This window comes from Saccostrea echinata, unplaced genomic scaffold (genome assembly GCF_033153115.1).
Source record: "Saccostrea echinata isolate AGI-Se365-2 ecotype Australia unplaced genomic scaffold, CSIRO_AGI_Sech_v1 ptg000024l, whole genome shotgun sequence".
NCBI lineage: Eukaryota > Metazoa > Mollusca > Bivalvia > Ostreida > Ostreidae > Saccostrea > Saccostrea echinata.
Window position 1 is genome coordinate 2,973,302 of NW_026889773.1, and position 20,916 is coordinate 2,994,217.

The 20,916-nt window shown below is 35.1% G+C and overlaps 3 protein-coding genes and 1 non-coding gene across 4 annotated transcripts; 1 reads left to right on the plus strand and 3 right to left on the minus strand.

Moving 5' to 3' along the window:
- Positions 1-894: 894 nt before the first annotated feature.
- On the minus strand, positions 895-10,887 carry LOC133191820 (fatty acid-binding protein, heart-like). The gene is made up of 4 exons (XM_061327553.1): positions 10,625-10,887; positions 3,113-3,282; positions 2,167-2,280; positions 895-1,268 (listed from the first exon to the last, which is right to left on the minus strand). The coding sequence occupies exons 1-4, from the start codon at positions 10,761-10,763 to the stop codon at positions 1,218-1,220; spliced, it is 474 nt and encodes a 157-aa protein (XP_061183537.1). The 5' UTR covers positions 10,764-10,887; the 3' UTR covers positions 895-1,217.
- Positions 10,888-11,020: 133 nt separating this feature from the next.
- On the plus strand, positions 11,021-11,093 carry Trnaf-gaa (transfer RNA phenylalanine (anticodon GAA)). Its single transcript has one exon. It is a non-coding gene; the product is annotated as a tRNA-Phe (tRNA).
- A 1,369-nt stretch (positions 11,094-12,462) lies between these two features.
- Positions 12,463-16,328, minus strand: LOC133191747 (fatty acid-binding protein, adipocyte-like). Its single transcript, XM_061327483.1, has 5 exons — positions 16,324-16,328; positions 15,797-15,978; positions 14,387-14,556; positions 13,712-13,822; positions 12,463-12,520 (listed from the first exon to the last, which is right to left on the minus strand). The coding sequence occupies exons 1-5, from the start codon at positions 16,326-16,328 to the stop codon at positions 12,470-12,472; spliced, it is 519 nt and encodes a 172-aa protein (XP_061183467.1). The 3' UTR covers positions 12,463-12,469.
- Positions 16,329-17,458: 1,130 nt separating this feature from the next.
- LOC133191821 (fatty acid-binding protein, intestinal-like) lies at positions 17,459-19,112 on the minus strand. Its single transcript, XM_061327554.1, has 4 exons — positions 18,991-19,112; positions 18,299-18,468; positions 17,667-17,777; positions 17,459-17,532 (listed from the first exon to the last, which is right to left on the minus strand). Exons 1-4 carry the CDS (start codon positions 19,076-19,078, stop codon positions 17,482-17,484), a joined length of 420 nt encoding a protein of 139 aa, XP_061183538.1. The 5' UTR covers positions 19,079-19,112; the 3' UTR covers positions 17,459-17,481.
- Between the last annotated feature and the right edge of the window lie 1,804 nt (positions 19,113-20,916).

The following is a 20,916-nucleotide window of genomic DNA, read 5'->3' on the forward strand; positions in this document are numbered from 1 at the left end:
GTCAGCCGACCAAATCGTGGACATTAAACTATGAATGTTTCGTACAGATGATTCCTGCAGATCACACGCTAAATACACCCATCTTCTTTTGATTTTCATGGCCCCTTACCATTGTGTTCTAGTGTTAGGGTGGGGCTGTGTTGAATCTATATACTGAAAATACATTATTTCTTTGAAAATCTGCTCTGGAGATCTAGGAGCAAACATATTACAAAGTTGTAATAATCAAGGGTAATTGAAATTCAGGACCACTTGGTCAAGTGTTGCGGTGCTGGGCAGGGCTTCATTATTCTACAGATAGATGTTATTCCCCTTTTTCTATTTGCCTATGATAATTAAACACTGTTAATAATGTAATTGAAAGGTCAGTTGAATAAGAGAGTTATACAAGAATTTTTATGATATATCGTACTGTGATAGTGACAAATTGGGGCAAGCACAGGCAAGTAAAATGATCTACTCTAAGATTTCTTATTTTGTTGATCCATGTTCATCCTATTCCTCTTACTTTTGAGTATTTATGGCATCATCTCTCAGTTTATTTTTACTTCTATGGTTCCTTACAGTGTTGTATTATACTCAGGTGACCAGTAAGGCCCTTGGGCCTCTTGTAATGGTGACTGAAGAGGTTGTATCAGGTGTGCTTCATGTTACAGATCTAAGACTCAATCTCTCACCAGAGGGCGTATTACGCTCCGCTTACTTGTTGGAGCGGAGCGTAATACGCCCTCTGGTGAAAGATTGTGTAAAATTACACTCGGTACACCTAGGACGATTCGTACCTCATCTATAATGAAGGCGACGGAATCCTTCGAGCTTTGCCGAATATAGCACTGGTGAACATGTATTGCTATAAAACTGGGACTTTTCACACAATAAAACCCTAACACAGACTTTATAACACTTGTTTATTAGATCTGTTGACAAGCATATAACAATTGGTTGGTCCTCATATACAATTATAAATCTCACTAATTTTTATGGTACTTTATAGAAAGAATGGGCTCATCTGTTTGGTCTCCAAAACCACAACAAAACCCAACAAAAAAACCAAAAACAAACGAACAAATATATACATAACGGCTGCATATCAGCTTGAATATATGTACATGGTCCATATACGATGTAGCCATGTTATTATAATGGTTAATGTGACGGTGTCGTGAAGTATGCTAATACTGAACAAATCTGGTCTGAGCGAGAGGAAATGGTGGACCTCATTTCTTCTTAAAGATTCTCCGGCACACGACATTGTTGACATAAACTGTCTACAATAAAGAAAATTAAGTCATTAAACCAAAGAAAAATTCTAAAAGGATTAGGAAAGCATAATTAGTATTAAATTTACAGTTGCAGTTTAGCTGATGTACATGTATAGGAATCTTATAAAGCTCTTATAAAGCGGAAGTCGAGAAGAGACAATTACAGGCAATTAGTTCTAGCTACATTGTATATAACTGAAAATACACATTTTTCTGGTATAATGTAAAATGACACCTCATTCACTAATGTTCTAATTCTGAATTAAATATAGGAATGTTTCTCATTTGTGAATATTGATTAAGTCGTTTACTGTTAGTTTTCTCTGGAAACAACATGCGTTTTCTTGCCGTAAGAACCGGGTGGGGGAGGGAGGAGAGTGCCCTCTCCCAATAATTTTGCTGATATATGGTATACTGTAGAAAACATGGGCATTTTACTGAAGTGCCCCTCAATAATTACGTCTGATGACCACCCCCTCCTTTTTTCTTTTTTTTTTTTTTTTTTGCTTGTCAATGAATTTTTCTTAGTAGTGCCAACCCAAAAGGAAAATCTTTGGTTGTGCCCCCTCTCCCCAGCTGACATTGTTTCTTACGCCGTTATGGGCCTGTTATAGGCTACAGCGTCTTACATTAGCTAATCCTCCCTTTCCACCCCCTCCTTCCGCGAGCCAAAAACCAAACATATACACACACACAAACAAAAGAAAAACATGCATGACACAGCAAAGAACTAAGAAATTATGTGACCCAGAGGTCTGATTTATTAATGTCTGCTTCCCCTTCTGAAAAGCAAATTAGCAGGCATGCGTGTTTAAAGCACGTGTGCTTCTTTCTCATGCACACATGTGAAGGTTGCGCTATGAATGCTGGCGTGGATTAAAATAACCTGGAGCTTGATATCTACCATTATAAGTTCCCCATTCACCAACTCTCTTTCCACTCGGGTCGCCTTGCCCTTTGACCCCTCGGTCGGTTTGGCCTCCGTAATTAGTTTCCCGTCTTCCCAAGTGACTGTAGCCTGTAACGTGTTAGAGTGTTAGTTAGTAATAGGAAAGTTAATTATTACCATTATTAACTCGCCGTTCACCACCTCTCGGATAACTTTCGTCTCTTTGGCCTTTGACCCCACTGTAGGCATGGAATGTGTGACTAATTTACCGTCTGTCCATTTGACTACTGCCTTTCAAGAGGAAATACCAGTGTAAGTGTCATACAGAAAATAAAGCGGAAAATGCATAGCCCCCCCCCATGTAATTCTGTAAATGCCGAAAGATAAGTATATATAGATAGGTCTATACCCCTCTATGCTATAAAATCAACAGTTGATTTCATAGTGTAGACGGGTAGACCTATATATATATATATATATATATATATATATATATATATATATATATATATATATATATACCTTTCTTTCGTCATTTACATGGGGAGCGCCTATGCAGTTAATCAGGAAATTTACGTTTAAATTTGCAAAAATGTATTTACAAATGTGTATGAGAAATAATTCTTTTATACCCTCTAATTACAATGCCTTTAAACTTATTGTACAGAACTATATAAATCTCAAATCTCCCACCATATACCGACGTCTACTTTAACCCCCCCCCCCTTTATGGTATATAAATCTGATTTCTATGTTACTTAGCCCCATCCTTACAACTATCATTTACAGTATCTTCCGGACCTCCATTGTGAATCTTCAATAGTTTTCCCTATCCTTTCTGGACAATGACTATTACCAAAGTCAGTGCCCCCCCCCCCTCCCATTCCTCTGACCCTTAGCTCCGCCATAGACAGTATATATATCTTGTGTCCTTCCCCTTTCTGTCACGTGATCTTGTTACCTTCATAGGGTTGTCCTGAGGATCGCTAGACTCCACCTCAGTATCCAGAGAAAAATTATGGTCGGAGTCTTTTGGTCCCTTGGTGTGGATCCGAACTTGTTCGTCCTCCACCGTTATCGTCATGGTGCTATTGGCGGCAGCCGCTAACTTCCGGAGCACAAAGTTCACACCTAATAAAGATGTTTGAGATTATTTTGAGAAAAATTACGGTGAGTGTAACAGTGTCCAACAGTGTCGCTTACTATACAGGCACGGAAATAGCACCCCTTTTCCAAACCTAATCTTTTACTGTTTAGTTTATAAACGATCAATGAAAGCCCCCCCCCCCCCCCCCGGCCAACTCTTTTGTTTCAAGACGATCATAAGCTGGAACCTAACAACCCCTTTTCCGCCTCACCACCACCACCATACAAAATCAAGAAATAGAAATCTTGAGCTTGAGCAATTTTCCTTTCTTGTCCCGGGTTCGTCGGAAGCAATATCAGTTGGGGGAGAGAGAGGGACTACTTACAGAAATAACAAGCCGAAAAAAGGTCTTCAGACGTTATTTTTTGTAGGGACTCGACCGTTTTATTGTATAGTATGTCGGGTTTTCATTTGATTCATTAACTTTTTTTTCATTTTTTGACTCGCTTACTATATAGACTCATAAACTTGGCCATTTTCAACCAAACGTATAGAACAAATCTTTCTAGGGTGATGGCCTGTTGGGGATTTACGTTTAAATGAAGGACAAGGAAGCTACATGTATACCTATGAAATGACACCGACCCATCCCGACTCCAGCTCCTCACTTTGCCTTCTAGATCTAAGCAGGCTCCTAGCATGGGGGTTGAAAATTGGGAAGGGGGGTAAAATTACCCGAAAATCTTTGATAGCAACCCACCCACCCCACCCCACCCCCCAAAAGAATTACTGTTTATCATTTTTTGTGTAAAATGAAATGTGATTTTATACAAGGGTTACTAGCTAAACTACAAAATTGTTAGCACAAATAGCAATTGATACACAGGAGTGACAGGAGCGGAGAAGGTAGAAAAATAAAAATAAGGATATAGCATGTGCATCTGAATTACACGTGTCTTAGCTGAATTTCAAAATCACTCAAATTGTCAAGAACTGCGGACGATAGTATTGTTCTCCCGCCTACCTCCAAGTCAATTTTCAAAAGTTAACACATTTGAATGATTTTTCATATCTATATAGATATATATATGAATTTTCATAAAACATTACTTCTTTGGGAAAACAAAGAGAGATAACTCTATAATTTTGGTAAAACTTGTGTTTTTTTCACTACAGAAATCAACGGAAAACGAAAAAATATTTTTAAAACACCTCCCCCCCCCCTTTACCCCCCGTGAAGCAAAAATTCCTTTTTACAGGTAATATCGACTATCATTTTACGAATTCATACCAAAGCTTTTTGTGTTTCACGGGGGGGGGGGGGGGCACATGTTTACAAACGAAAAACTACAAAAATGCTTATTTTTTTCTCCAATTTCAAAGGGGTTTACAACTAAAACATTGTATTTTATTAATAATATAGTTTAATTTTATATGCGTAAAACATAAGAAAAGATTTATATAAGGAACATTTATTCATATTTAAGAATATTTTAAAATTTGGTGATGCTTTAAAGCCCGATTTCAATGGAAAATATCGTCTACCCCCCTTATTTAAAGAGCTAAAATTAGGGGTAATTAACTATTTCACACTGGTATTAAAATTATCAGTCAATTACCTTTGAACTGTTCTTTACATTCAACAAAGATTTTACGGCCAAATTACCATTAGTATTGAATTAAATGGGTGTAAAATGTAGGCGGGAATCGAGAGTTAGCGTGCGTAGTTCTTTTATTGCCGCGCTAAATCTTTTTCGCCATGCTACCTAACGTGCCCAAAAACAAAATTAAATAGATAAACTAAGTTTTACAGAAGGGTTTTACAGTGTATTTAGAAAGAACATGTATTTATAGTCAGATCAAATTACTCCAGAAATGATGGGCGTGAATGAAACCAGAATTAGTCTCGCCCTCGGTCACGGCTGATATTGATTTAGATCAGCACTCTGCGATGTCCAGACGACCTGTCTTCAACGTTATATTATACATGTATGTCTACAGCATACATACATGTATTTCTTTGTTAAACAAAATGATTAAATCAATGCTTTAAAATTTTTGCAAGACCTTCATGCAGAAGCATATGGATACTTTGTCATATTAACGCAAACACCGATCCCATATCATTTCTCTTAAAGAGACAAACATCGACCCTATATCATTTCTCTTAAAGAGAAAGGGTGGAATGTTTACAATATTTTTAACATTATTTCACATTGACTTTGCCTTCGTGGTAGTTTCTAGAGCTTTTCCACTTTTCTTTCTTCCTGATTATTTCAACTGATGGTTTATCATGTGTGCTTATGTACTCAAATAATATAATTGCAGCTCCCACCATTCATAATTTGGATATAGAGTTGAAACAAAGTACCATATACATGTGTACACTTGTCCTATTCGGAATATCTAAAATTTGATAAAAATGCGAATCAAATCTAGTGTTTTAGTCATTGTTGCTACAGAAAGACATATAAATAGAAAAAGGTAGGGATTGAAGCTAATTTTTCTAAATTCATGTTTTCATCTCAGATGAATTTACTACATATCTACAACGTATCAAGAGACAGTCCTCGGAATATAAACAGATATTCACTCCACGTTATGTTCAATCGACAATTCAGCAGTTCCGGGGAACCACACAGGATTTACCAGTATGAATACAGACTTTGACAAATAATTATAGCTTAGATGCAGTGAGGTGTCATATCCTCTCGTTTGAAGCGCTCCGAGTTCGTCGACCCGGCCATTTCGTCTGTAGCACAATAGCTATTCATGTGATTCAGATCAAGACTGGTTCAGTCCACCTCTACTCTTCTGCTTGATTAAATAGGATTATAAGATCACAAAAATACAAAAAATGAATAGACCTCTTCAATAAATTAAAAATCAAGATGGAAGAGGATCACTGAATTTAATGGCGTTTTATTCTATCATATTTGCATTCATGTACGAGGGGTTATCAAAAAGTTCGTGGACTGATGCGATAAAATTAATACTTTGTAGTCTGTGCTTACAAAATTTATGAAAAACATAAAACAACAATAGTTTAAGAAATGTTGAAAATTTTAGCTTGATACGTTGATAATTTTCCAAATTATTCTAAAATAAAAAAAGACATGCATTATATGATCACCCTGCCCGGGGCGCTGTCGGCGTTTAGTTTCATGACGTCCGACAACGTCATTGTTTCTCAATGTCCACTCCGCCTACCTTATACACTTATCTTGATGTGATTACCTGGAGTTGACTTAAGTCCGTCTTGTTTATGTGACTTTACAATGTCATGAACAGCTGCTTTCAATGCATATAATATTGTAAATGTATCTATACATAAGGAAAGATCCTCACTTGATTATACCAGAATACTTAGCTTGTTGGAGTTCAATTTCTACCACACATGATCAACGTCACTTTTCGACGTGACTGAATTTTGACACCCTGACTACAACTTGACTTTAACTGTGCATCTTTCATCTCTCTGAATCTTTTTGGACATTTAAAAACAAGTACTCTGGATATATTTTATTTTTCTGTAGTCCGTTTAAACATTCCCTAGATCTATACCAGTTTTTCCAGGTGCGAAACTTTAAAGAATGTTGGAAACAGAAACCCCTCCCCCTTTTTGACGTCATTTTCAAGCCCTTAATTGTTTGGACACTCCATATAAAATTTACGATAAAATTTCATAGAATTTACAGAATGGGGTAAAAATTGCAAATTTTACGAAACAATTGTGTTGTAACACGTGCCTGAATTAACCGGACTTTTTGACGACAAATGCTCATATCAAAAGAGTTTTTCTCAGTTACACTCAGGTAGAAAAAACGTCCTATTTGAGGTTGCGCCGCTTGGACATACCATTGCTTACAAAAACATTAACAATTTATTAAAAAATAAAACTTATGATTTATGGTTTATTCTAAAGATAGAAAAGATGATGCTAACTAAATGTATTAAAATTCATTGATGTACCCAAAGCGGTTTTAATTTTATGGCGCTAGTCCACGAACTTTTTGATAATCCCTCGTATATCAATATTTTTATACACTAAACAATGTTAACACGAATTCGAATTTATGACCGACTACACAGATAAGAACTTTCAACATCTATCATGAATTTTACACTGAATAAACATTGTTAAAATTTGAGAAAATCTCTGATCAGATCACCTTATAAAATTCTTTAGATATAAAAGCCGTTTTCAGACTTTACTTTCTATATCATTAGTATGGAACACACAACTCCTGGTAGTTAAATTTTAGCTTTTGCAAAATCTTTCATCAACATAACATGGTAACAAATAGAAATATATCTTATAGAAGAATATTATAAAATAGATGTAATTAAAATCATGGCCGTAGGAACCGGGAGGGGCACTAATTTTGCCGATATATAGATGACCATAGAAAACATAGATACTATATGCTTGTGCCCCCTCAATAAAAACATATGACGACCTTTTTTTTTCTTTTTTTTTTTTTGCTTGTCAAGAAATTTTTGGTAGATGAGAGTGCCCCCTCAACTGAAAATGTATGGCTGTGCGGCCCCCCCCCCCCCCCCCCAACTGAAATTGCTTCCTACTGGCCTGAAAATATCGTTTAATATTTACCATAATTATTCATTTTTTTTCAGATGTGCAAAGGCAATAAAAAGCAATAACATTTTATATTCGTGCACCTTCATTTCATACATTTTGTTGAGTTGTAAATGGTTTCCCTGATATCCACATTTTATACATTAAGTTACAATCATTCGGAACTTTCATCATTAAAATTATGCCTTTGATTTGAACCACTATTTATGTGATTCCAAGATAATTTTTAATGCTAACAGAAACTTCTTTTTAAGCTTTATCTGAAATTTAAAAAAGAGGCCCATGGGCCACATCGCTCACCTGAGCACATTGGCTAGGCAAAAGCACAAATCAGTTCATTATTGAAAAGATTACTGGGGAGGGGGGGGGGGGCTTGAATTTTAAACTACCTTCCATGTCAATTTAACAAATGGCTTTGTTGTACTTGAAATGATTTTAAAAAATTTTTCCCATATACTCCTTTGTAAAAATTTGATCCCCCATTGTGGCTCCTCCCTATCCCAGGGGTCATCATTTGAACAAACTTGAATCTACACTATCTGAGGATGCTTCGATATCAATATGACTAAACATAGTCTTTCTGTTCTTGAGAAGAAATATTTTTTCTATATGTTCTTACGTAAAACTTTTGATCCCCCATTGGGCCCAACCCTACCCCCGTAAAGGCGGATCCAGGGCCGGTGCGCCGCCGGTTTGAATTTTTTTTATGTAGAACTTATATGTCCATTATCCTAAAATCAAGGAAAAAACATCTCTTCTTTGTAAGAATTCGTCACCTTCCCAGACCCCCACCAAGGCCTTGCTCTAGACCCACTGGGGGCTTCAATGCAGCCCCCAGACCCACTGCAACTACTGCCCCCCACCCCAGTTACGAAATTCCTGGATCCGCCACTGCCCTGGGAGTCATCATTTGAACAAAATTGAATTTACCCTACCTGAGGATGCTTCCATATCAAAATGACTAAACATGATTTTCAGTTCTTGAGAAGAAGATATTTTCCTATATGTTCCTATGTAAAATTTTCAATCCCCCATTGGGCCCCACCCTTCCCACGGGGGTCATCATTTGAACAAAATTGAATTTACACTGCCATATCAAAATGACTTATCATGGTGTAACGTTTTGGGTTTTATAAGTAAATATAAATAAATTCGCTGCCATTGTGGCCCCGCCCTACCCCCCAGGGGTCATGATTTCAACAAATTTGAATTTACACTACCTGAGGATGTTTCCATATAAATATGACTCATCATGGCTTTGTTGTTCTTGAGAAGAAGATTTTTCCTTTATATTTCTAAGTAAAACTTTGATCCTCCATTATGGCCCCGCCCTACCCCCGGGGGTCATGATTTGAACAAACTTTAATCTACAATACCTGATGATGCTTCCATATAAATATGACTCATCATGGCATTGCTGTTCTTGAGAAGAAGATTTTTCCTTTATATTTCTAAGTAAAACATTGATCCTCCATTATGGCCCCGCCCTACCCCCGGGGGTCATGATTTGAACAAACTTGAATCTACACTACCTGAGGATGCTTCCATATAAATATGACTCATAATGGCTTTGCTGTTCTTGAGAAGAAGATTTTTAAAGGCTTTTTCCTATATATTTCTATGTAAAACTTATATCCTCCATTGTGGCCCTGCCCTACCCCCGGGGATCATGATTTGAACGAACTTGAATCTACACTACCTGAGGATGCTTCCACATGAGTTTCATCTATCCTGGTACCGTTCACGGTAGCTCAGTCGGTAGAGCGCTCGCTTCGTGATCGGGAGGTCGTGAGTTCGAATCTCGGCCGCGACTGACCTAAGTCGATAAAAATGGGTAGCAACTGTTCCTTCGCCATGCGCTCGGCACTTTGAAGTGAAAGTTGCGGGTCGTTCGGATGAGACCTTAAAAACCGAGGCCCCGTGTCACGGCAGGCGTTGGCACGATAAAGATCCCTCACTGCTCAATGGCCCTGAGTGCCGAGTAAAGGTCAAAATTTGAAGCCCTTCACCGGTATGTGGTGACGTCTCTATATGAGTGAAAAATTCTCGAATGGGACGTAAAACAACATACAATCAAACAACCATCTTTCCTGGCCCTGTGGTTCTTGAGAAGAAGATTTTTAAAAGATGCTATTAATTTTTTCACCAATTCTCTATTATCTCCCCTTGAAAGAGGGCGTGGCCCTTCATTTGAACAAACTTGAATCCCCTTCACCCATGGATGCATTGTGCCAAGTTTGGTTGAAATTGGCCCAGTGGTTCTGGAGAAGAAGAAGAAATTGTGAAAAGTTTACAACGACGACTACGACAACGACAGACAACAGACAAATTTCGATCAGAAAAGCTCACTTGAGCCTTCGGCTCAGGTGAGCTAAAAAGGTGACTTACTACATTTTTTGTAATTATTAATTATGTAAAACTATATCCAGTGGAAATTGGTGTAGTTTTTCAACTTTAAGCTCATCACCTTAATCAATTCCACGTAGGGCTATGTCCCTTTCATTCTTCCATAATTGTTTGTCACAGCTATAATTCTTGTACTTTTAGGTATCAAAATATTATTATAGAAACCATTCACTATAACATGTATAATAAATGTAGATGTATAATACTGGTAGTTTCTGATTAAACTGAAAAACGAAAGCGCGATCTTACAATCCCGTGTTATCTCGTTCATTGCTTTAGATCGATGAGGCATCTGAACACGCCCTAATGGACACAAGGCCAACTAGCCTTTGGAGGTTAGATGATAATGAGGGAGAATTTCAAAACACAGAAAGGACACTTACCTATTTCTTTTAAGTATTCATCTAAATTTTCGTTCCTGTCTAGAATCCATACACCTGCTATCGTTTTTTCAATTTCTGCAAGAGCCATGTTTGACCAGTTGTGGATTAACACTAACAGGTCGAAGGTTTCCGATATCATAAAACGTGTACGCACATTGCCCCAAGCCACTGTTTGTTTAATGTCGACAAATAACGAAAGGTGACAAAGTAGAACGTCTGCTTCTCTCAGAACTACTAAGTGCAATTCTGACTCTCCTGTTTTTTTGCTGTTCTTTATTATTTCGAAATATTTTAGCCTATAACTGCATAAAGCACTATTATACAATTCGTCAAAATATACACATGTGAAATGAGTGTGCTTGATTCTGACGTTTCTTAAACATCAAGTAATTGTCAGCCGGAATAGCTCAGTTGGGAGAGCGTTAGACTGAAGATCTAAAGGCCCCCGGTTCAATCCCGGGTTCCGGCACGGAACACTCCGGCGGCTGACAGCCACATTTTTTTCCCTTTTTTCCATTTCGGACATACTTTCTTTTCGTAATTTTTCCAGGGGCCCGTTTTTTGCCGTGTTCACGATTCTTTTTGTTTACCGGATTAATGATACTGATCACTTTTTATTATACAGCTCGTGACTCCTCTGAAGATTTCCATATTTATATGTCACTGGCTAGCTCCTAGAGTCCAACTGATTTCACCATAATTATTGTAATTAAGACACCGAGAGGAATCGGAAGTAAAACCGGAATTTAATAATTTCGATACCAGTATTTATTTCCTTGCAAATACGAACACATTCACTCAGTGATGGAAATTTCATCAACAAATTGATAGTTTCAACATCAATAAAATACTATTGATACATATATATCTATTTCATTAATTAAAACATCAATGTCCACGAACTTTGTGTTGACGCCCATACTTTACTCTGGTGGATATTTCACTTTTCTCGGTGAAAATAAACAACTTTATTTTTTTCAATTAGACCTATTCTTCGTGTGTACTCAGTATTCTAGTAAATTACCTTAAAATATTATGCAAAATTAGCATTCGTGCTGTAAGCTAATTTATTCTGTACGAACTCTAGGACAGATGAAATTTAATTGTTGTGAATTTTTTTTTTTTTTTGGTCTACCAGATAGAGGCCCAAGTACGTTCTTAGAACATGTGCCTAATCCAATACTTCGTTTATTTTTTCTTAAAAAAAAAGAAGAATTTATCAGCTGCATGGTTTAATTCTGGCATGACTTTGTCTCAATGTTTTGTCTTGTCATAAAAGCTGCTGCATCTTAAAATGGACAGAATGGTTCCAACGACAAAAAAGTGTTAGATGATGGGTGCATGGACACTGGAAAGTTCTAGTATAATAATGAAATTCCTCAGGGAATGAGACAATAATTCAGGCGCGGATCCAGAAATTATTTCCAGAGAGGGTCCAACTCAGTCAAAAAAATTTCCACCCAAAAATTTCTTGACAAGCCAAAAAAAAAAAAAAAAAAAAAAAAAAAAAAAAGAAAAAGAAAAGAAAAGAAAAAAAAAACCCATATAATCCATTTTCCTTACGTGAAAAACACCTATTTCGTGGTGGTGATGGTGGGGTCCAGGTTTTCTAGGGGGAGGGGTTCCAAAGTAATTTTTTTTTTGCTTCAGTATATACTTTTAATGACTGCAAATTCCGGGGGGGGGGGGCAGACCCCCCCCCCCCCCGACCCCCTTCTAGATCCGTGCATGTAATCCTCTGTGTAAGTACGAATACGAGTTTCTAATAAACACAAAACGCTGGACAACATAAAGCCTTTTATTACACAATACCACAATTCACAATGAAAAAAAGAATCTCCGAACCTAAGATTTTTTGAATATCGTCTTCGCAATCACCCCGTTGCAAGTCGCTGTCTGAAAAAGATCAAAATTGTTATGATGTCCTAATCATAAATTTTGTTTATTTCATATTTTGAATTGTAAGAAAAATTATCTTCACGACTATTTATATTTTGAGTGCATGTTTATCAAATTTCACAATATGCTTGATTGTAAAACAAATTTAGGATGTCCATCTTCCTTTTTGTCTCCATCAACAGTTTTGTTTAGATGTCGAGCTTATCTCTGTTTTGGTTATTTTAAACATACAGCCTGAGTGTAATTGTCAAATTTCACAATAGTAATTTCGATAATTTGAACATGTCATTAGATTTGACCTTGGCTTCTTGACATTTAAAAAATGATCAACATTTATCTGAAGATCTCTTCAAGATGACATATTTTCATCATTATCTACTATCACTACACATATAATACCACCTTTGGCCTTGACAAGCTAAAAGAAAACTGGGTATTTTTCTGTGGAAGATGACATATTCTTATAATTTCATCCAATAAGCATCACAAGGGTATAGCTGAATAAATTTGTGACCTACCTTGTCACATGTTATTAAAAACAATAAATACATCCCACCCCCATCTCCAAAAAGGAAAAAAAAGAAGAAAATACAAAAAGAGACACGTCCCTCACTATATTACATAAGATGAAGTATAACGAAAAAGGAAGCCATGGCCAGGAAAATAAAAAGGAAAGGGCTTAAGGGAAAGCATTAAAATCTTGGAAGATTAAATCCCTCTTAAAAAAAAGACTGGCCACACGGTGGGATAGATCTCCCATTATCTTACAATATGACTGATCACTTACTCGGATTAGATTATCTCTATCTCTGTTACAATGACTGATCACTTACTTGGATTAGATTATCTCTATCTCAGTTGAATTAAATTATCTCTACCTTGGTTACAATGACTGATCACTTAACTTGGTTTAGATTATCTTTATCTTTGTTTCAATGACTGATTTCTTTCTTGGATTAGATTATATCTATCTCAGTTGGATTAGATTATCTCTATCTTGGTTACAATGACTGATCACTTACTTGGATTAGATTATCTCTATCTCTGATACAATGACTGATCACTTACTTGGATTAGATTATGTCTGTTACAATGACTGATCACTTACTTGGATTAGATTATGTCTGTTACAATGACTGATCACTTACTTGGATTAGATTATGTCTGTTACAATGACTGATCACTTACTTGGATTAGATTTTCTCCCTCTATCTCTCTTACTACAACATTGTCTTTAGATTTACCATCTACAGCTTTTAATTCTATCATCATCTTTCCATCAGAGTAGGACACTTTTGCCTGAAATATGAAGCAAGTAACTATTTTTTTTTTTTTTTTTTTACATTTAACTGCAAAGGAAATATTTAGTATATTATGATACGTTTTTAGAAAGAGTTTAATATACAAGGTTTTAATGAAAATATTTTTTTTAAGAATATCAATCAATACAAAAGTTGAATGACAATTCGATATTTTCAAATTTTAAAAAGTAATTGAACAATGTACAATGTTGTATTATAAAGTTATTTGAAATAAATTAAGTGTTCGTAAAATTTTAATTACAAGAAGAATACGTTGTATTTATTATTTTCACGTCTTCGGCTTTCTGACCTCACCTCTAAAATGGTACCTTGTCCTTATGACATCACCTCCTGAATGGCATCTTGTATTTATGACGTCACTTTTGTAATGGTACTTGTATTTATGACGTCGCTTCTCTAATGGTACTTGTATTTATGACGTCACTTCTATAACGGTACCTTGTATTTATGACGTCTCTTTAATGACACCTTGTATTTATGACGTCACATCTGTAAAGCACTTGTATTTATGACGTCACTTCTGTAATGTCTGAAAGCTTACCTTGTATTTATGATCATCTTCTGATACTTCTATTTCTTCATCCAGCGCAAATTGGTTCCTTACTTCCTTCATAGGGAGTTTCCGCACAAACTCCATTTTACCGTCCTTTACGGTGATTATCAGGTTTGGTTTCAGTACTGCTGCTGCTTTACGTTTTATGACATTCACGCCTATAGATGTTTTTTAATAGAAAGAAGGAAATTAGTGAGATTTTATTCATTTTTTTACAGGAATACAGAAGAGGTTCTGTTTTATATACATGTACCTGATAGAAGTCGAGGAAATAGAGAAATCAGCGTACAGTAAGTATATAAAATCAATGTGACTGTTGTAGCTAATTGAAATCTTATTACCATAAAGTATCGATATCAAAGACTACATAGAGGGTTGACTTGTACAGCAATAGATTTATCTAATTGTTGTACATAATATTTTGTATATGTATTTGTTAACAATGTTACCTTTCTAACAGTATTCTTTGCGTACTACCCAAAAGTAGTTTTTTTTTTTTTTTTTTTTTTTTTTTTTTTTTTACATAGTTTGACTTTATGGTGATAGGTAATATTCGATATTGAACACTTTTTGACAGCAATATTTGTACATTGTAATTGAACAATTTTGCTTCATATCTTTCGCTTAGACAGGATGCAACGAAATCAATACTCATTAAAAGAAATATTCGATTTTTCAAATTTGCATTCGAATGTATTTCTGAACAAATAAAATCTTCTCTTCCCTAACATAAAAAGCAGTTATTTCTCATACGCGAGAGCTTAGAAAACCGTTAAAGCTTTATAACTGGTTACTAATTATAGCTGCTTTATTCCCTTCTGCTGTTATAATATTTCATTCTCGAACATGTGTACATGAGGCATCTCGTCAAATGCAACATGTACATGTATTGATGTATTAACTACTGACAGGTTGTTTCAGAGTGCCTACAACATGGAAAGATGCGATTGGCCTTCGTTAATCGATGCAAAGCCCTATAGATTAGTAATCAGTAGTCACACCCATCAAAACCCGCAACAATTTGTTTCCTATAGGCCCTGGTATTGGATCCTATAGGCCCTGGTATTGGATTTAAAATATTTGCAATAGATTCGAATTGCATGGGCGATGTTTTTGATATTATTTTGAAAAATATAAAGTAAATTGGAACTTCAGAGGTGCAAATTATCAGGAGCTTTAAGATTCATAATTAATTGCTGTGTTGCACAACATCGCAATGAAATGACTCTACGTACATCAAATGATTATAAATCTTGACACAATTCACTAATATTGTCAGGCACAAACTACTTAAGAACTTTGTTATAGCATTGCTATGGTGGGAGTCCCCCATTCCTCCATTTGGTTTCCACGTCTAATATATAAACATGTAAGCCTATGTGATTACATCAATCTTACCCATAGCTTCTAGGAAAGGATCCATGTTTTCTATTTCTACACATTGCCAGTTCCCTTCAAACTTGTTCTTGATTTCCTCCAGTGCCATGGTTACTCTGATGGAGGCTAGGACCGTCCAACCGAAATCTGTCAGTCCTTTATATCCCCAGCCTGTTCTCCCTTGTGACCCCGACAGAGCTCGGCTGAATTGAAGAATCAATTCTATAAATATTATTGGTAATTTTAAAATACACTCTCGATTTTAATCCTTTTTCAGAATATTGCAAAATACCCCGGGTAGACCAGAGGAATATACGCCGAGGAAACGCCATATTGAATAGGATTACGGGATAAATGTAAAATTAACCATGTGAACCATGACTTTGATATATAGTAGATTTCGAGTTTTCTGTTATATAATAATATGATTGATTTTAATGGGATAACACAACTGATTGAACGTAAATTGTAATGATTACTTTGTTATCAAGTATTAATTACAATTAATGAAAGTTCAATATTTTGTTGATTTGGTTTACAGAACTTACTACATAATAGGCGTTCAGGCCGTTCTGTATGTTTAAAATAAAAATCTAAACCATTTTCATATTACTATTACATGTATATTAGACTGTACAAATGTTTTCAAGTCAATTTGAATTAAGGCGAAAAGGCAGGTCCATGGTGTTTCCAGAGAGGGGTACAATGAGTGCAGAAGGCAATGCCATATTTATGCAACTTCCAACTTTTGATTACTAGTTCTTGTATGAAGCTAATATCCAAACGCGTTTTAACATAATATTAAATTGATATTCAGATATCTATAAATTAATGCATTACTATCTGACAACAAATTGGAACTTACTTCCCCTACGTCAACCCTTAATTCCACAAGTTGTTATTTTAATGTGGGAAGTGATGTTGAATTAGGTTTGATGTATCTCGATGTCCATTTTACGCTCAGTCTAGGACATGTCTCAATGTCCAGATTACGGTCAGTATAGGACTTGTCTCGAAGTCCAGTTTTCGGTCACTCTAGGACCTATCTCAATGTCCAGTTAACTGTCAGTCTAGGACCTATCTCGATGTCCAGTTAACGGTCAGTCTAGGATCTGTCTCAATGTCCAGTTTTCGGTCAGTCTAGGATCTATCTTAATATCCTGTATACATGCAGTCAGTTTAGGACCTATCTCAATGTCCATTTTACGGTCAGTCTAGGACCTGTCTCAATGTCCTGTTTACAGTCAGTATAGGACCTGTCTCAATATCATATTTTAGGTCAGTCTAGGTCCAGTTTACGCAGTCTAGGACGTGCGTACAGTCTCTCTAGTCTAGTGCAACATGAAAGGAATTGTCACATCCTGATCACAAAATTGCTCTTTTAGTACATATTTAATCAATATTTAATTAATAATCAAAATTTAATTCACATATACACTGTATGTCTTTTTTTGTCCTCTAAATTCTTTTATTTATTTTGAAATTGCCACACAGTAATATAAAAAAAGTAGTGTTTTATTTTCAGATTTCGAAGGCTGGTGGAGGTACATAGTGCTTACTTAATATATGATGTGACTTTTTCTTCAAATATGTTTTCTATAAATATATAAATAGTCTTTGATGAATAAAAAGTAAATATTCCGATATAGAAATAAAAATTTTATTTACAAATAAACAACAATAAACACGTACAAAATTAAACAGATCTAGGACTTCTTAAATGTTGTTTTCGCTGTAATTCCATTGCAAGTCGCAGTCTGAAAAAAAGAAAAAGAGGACAATCATGACACTGAATAATTCACAGTTGTCAATAAGTTGACAAATCAAACGCACATAAATTGATATTTTTATTTAAGAAAATTTTATTGATGATATATGAATAAGTATTTACTTGGATTAGATTATCTCCTTCTAGCTCTCTCACTACCACATTGTCTTTAGATTTACCATCCACCGCTTTAAAATCCATTTTCATTTTCCCGTCAGAATATGTGAACATCACCTTCAAACAAAATATTTAATCAAAGAAATAGTCATCTTCAATCCAAGATGTTTGATCTTCTCCCATTCTCGTTTCACACTGTTTGTTACCATCTTATTTGCTACCATAGGCCTAAAGACTTTTCCTTCTTTTCTATTGTTTCACTAGACTCACCCATATTGTTTCTGTTCCATGCAGTGAAAAAAGCTTTGAACTTAAATACAATCGACTATTATAACTATATGTATGTCCTCTAGTCATTTGGCATATTTATAGAAATTGTAGAGAAGGGCAGGTCTCCATTAGTATTTGTAATATCAAGACAGATAAACATGATTACTTGTACATACAAGCCCGTATGTAGTCCTGAAGCAATTTAAGCTGGAAGGGGAGGGAGGGGGGAGGCACAACCAAACAAAGTTTATTGACCAGCAAAAATAGGTCATCTGATAGATGTTATTATTTATTCGTATCCATAAAGTAGCATTATTTTCTATAGTACATGTGTTTGTTATATTTTCAGACGCAGGCGGGCTACATACCTTGAATTTATGGTCGGCGTCGCTGTTGTCGTTGTCTTGGTCTAGTACAAACTGGTTCTTCATTTCCTTCATTGGGAGTTTCCTAATGACCTCGACCTTCCCGTCCTTGACCGTGATAATCAAGGTCGGCTTAAGTTGAGCGGCAGCCTTCCGTTTAATGACATTAACTCCTAGGAATGCAAAGGCAATTGTCATATCCACTAGTTCATATCACACAGCTTTAATCATGTTTTTTTTTTTTTTTTTTTTAACAAAAAAAGATAGTTTGTAGCAGTGGCATTTAATGGTAACAAAATTTTAACATGTACACGTTCGTTTTTAAAAATACTTAAATGCAGATCTGTATAGCTCGCTGGTCTGAAAAAAAATTGAGATGGACGACCAGAGAGCTACAGGTCTGCAGCTGAAAAATACTCAATAACACGTATTTTTCAAACACTTTCAGTATATTTTTCTCACATCTGAGATCGAGAAAATGGCAAATTAACTCTGCATTGTTTTTTTTTTCCTGGAAAGAAATTTCGTATACGCAAAATACGCATTTTTACACAATAAAGTTGTATAGCTTTACTGTATATTTAAAATATTTAAGATACAAATTTTTAGAATATTGGGCTATTGTATGAATGAATTAAAAAAAATATAAGTCCACCATGCATGGACGTTCAATATTAATTTTCTTTATAACTTACCCATAGCCTCAAGAAAAGGTTCCATATTCTCCGCTTTTACACACTGCCATTTCCCCTCGAATTTACTCTTAATTTCGTCCAGGGCCATATTTATCTGTGTCTTTATGTGATGTTCTGTGGGTCTCAGGGTCGTGTGTTGGTGTGGGAGGCCCCCTGTCTTTATATACTGTCTCACACCGTTCTTCATTCTCACCTCGGACACCCATGGATGAGTAGGAATACACACAATGTCTAATGTAGTCACCTGTTTGACCACTTTACAAATATCGAATGAATTTTAAATTGCTGGTCGGAGTAATTGCACAATCGAGAGTGTACGTCAAAGGGTTGAAAAGGTTATTCAGTAAAAATGCTTTAACTGAGAATAATTATTGAGTAAATTAAAGTAACTGGATAACAGACAACGGCTTTAATATCGTTTAGCAGTAATAAAAAAAATAGTACTTATGATAAATATTTATTTAAAAAATGCACTTTCCTCAACAACAGGACTTTTATGTATGTATTTTGAAATGTCAACAGATTTAACTTTCAATCAGCCCTTTTTCTGACCTTTATTTATCGTTACAGATAATCACCTGTAAACAAGAGGGCGTGCATCTCAATGAGTTTCCACACAAATATACGTGAATCACTTAATCTTATACCCATTTTCCAATATTTTATGTTAAAATTGTTCTTGATTTGCAATTTAAAATGTATACAAAACAATGACAATGAATGTATTCTTTTAAATTTTAAATGTACAAAATTTACATTGAAGAGAGAAGGAATGAAGGCGAATTTACAAACACAGGGAGAATATAATACATTTATATACATAATAAACAGTATTAGAATATAAAAATCATGTATAATCATTCAAGTCAATTATTTCTATCTAAGATTTGTTTGACAACTAACAGATTTTGCATATTAATTTTTTTTTATACTAAACAGTTTGTTGTTCAAAAGAATTGTTCAAATTTCTCTGTAATAGATCTGTATATGAGATTATTTTATTATCTACCCTCTTTAGTTTCTTTCTGTGTGCATTCAAAAATGTAATGAAGAAAGGAAATTACATAAGTAAGATAATTGTTTGATTGTTATACCAGTTCTTAGGATACCCCAGACTTCACAACCGTAATTTAGATTATACGACACACGTGAGTACTGTTGATCACTTAATTTTCGTGACACTTTATTTTTGCCAGATTGTTATTTGGTATTTATAAGAAAGACAAAATTTTCACGAATTTCGGTAATTGCTCTATATGATCTTTTATAATACTAATCTACGCGAGATAGAAATTTTCACGAGCAGTCAGTCTCCCGTAATTACGCGAAAATAAAGTTCTCGCGAACAAAAAGTGATTAACAGTATCAAAAAGAGAGAGTAAAGTATGTTGCTTAATATGAAGTTGTTTCATGATTTAAGAGCAAACAATGCTTCGCAGCCTTGTACTGCTAGTTGTTTTTGAGTAATAAAAAAAATACCATTAAAATTCAAAACAACACCTAAGTAAACAAACTGGTCCACTATTTTCACCATTGTAAGACCACTTCATGCACTTGGTACTATTTTTATTTCATCTATATATATCTACTTCTGTTTCAGTTATATGCATTATTTCACTCTTTCATTTTGAAATTAATTGATGAAGGATATAAAATAGATGTGAATTTGTTATATACAATTTTTTTTTTAAATTTTTTTTTATTTCAATTCAGAATATTATTCTGATTCGTGATAAGGAATGATTCGGTTAAGATTAATCTTTCTGTGTTGAATGACAAATTGGTAAAACTCGGATAAATCTCAAGAAAAAGCAGGCTTTACTATTAAATACTGTCATTTATTTTGTTCCCATATTGAATAGAATCATTTTATCATGCAGTATGATATGTGGACATAATTTAATTCTTTTTTTTATTTTAAATTTC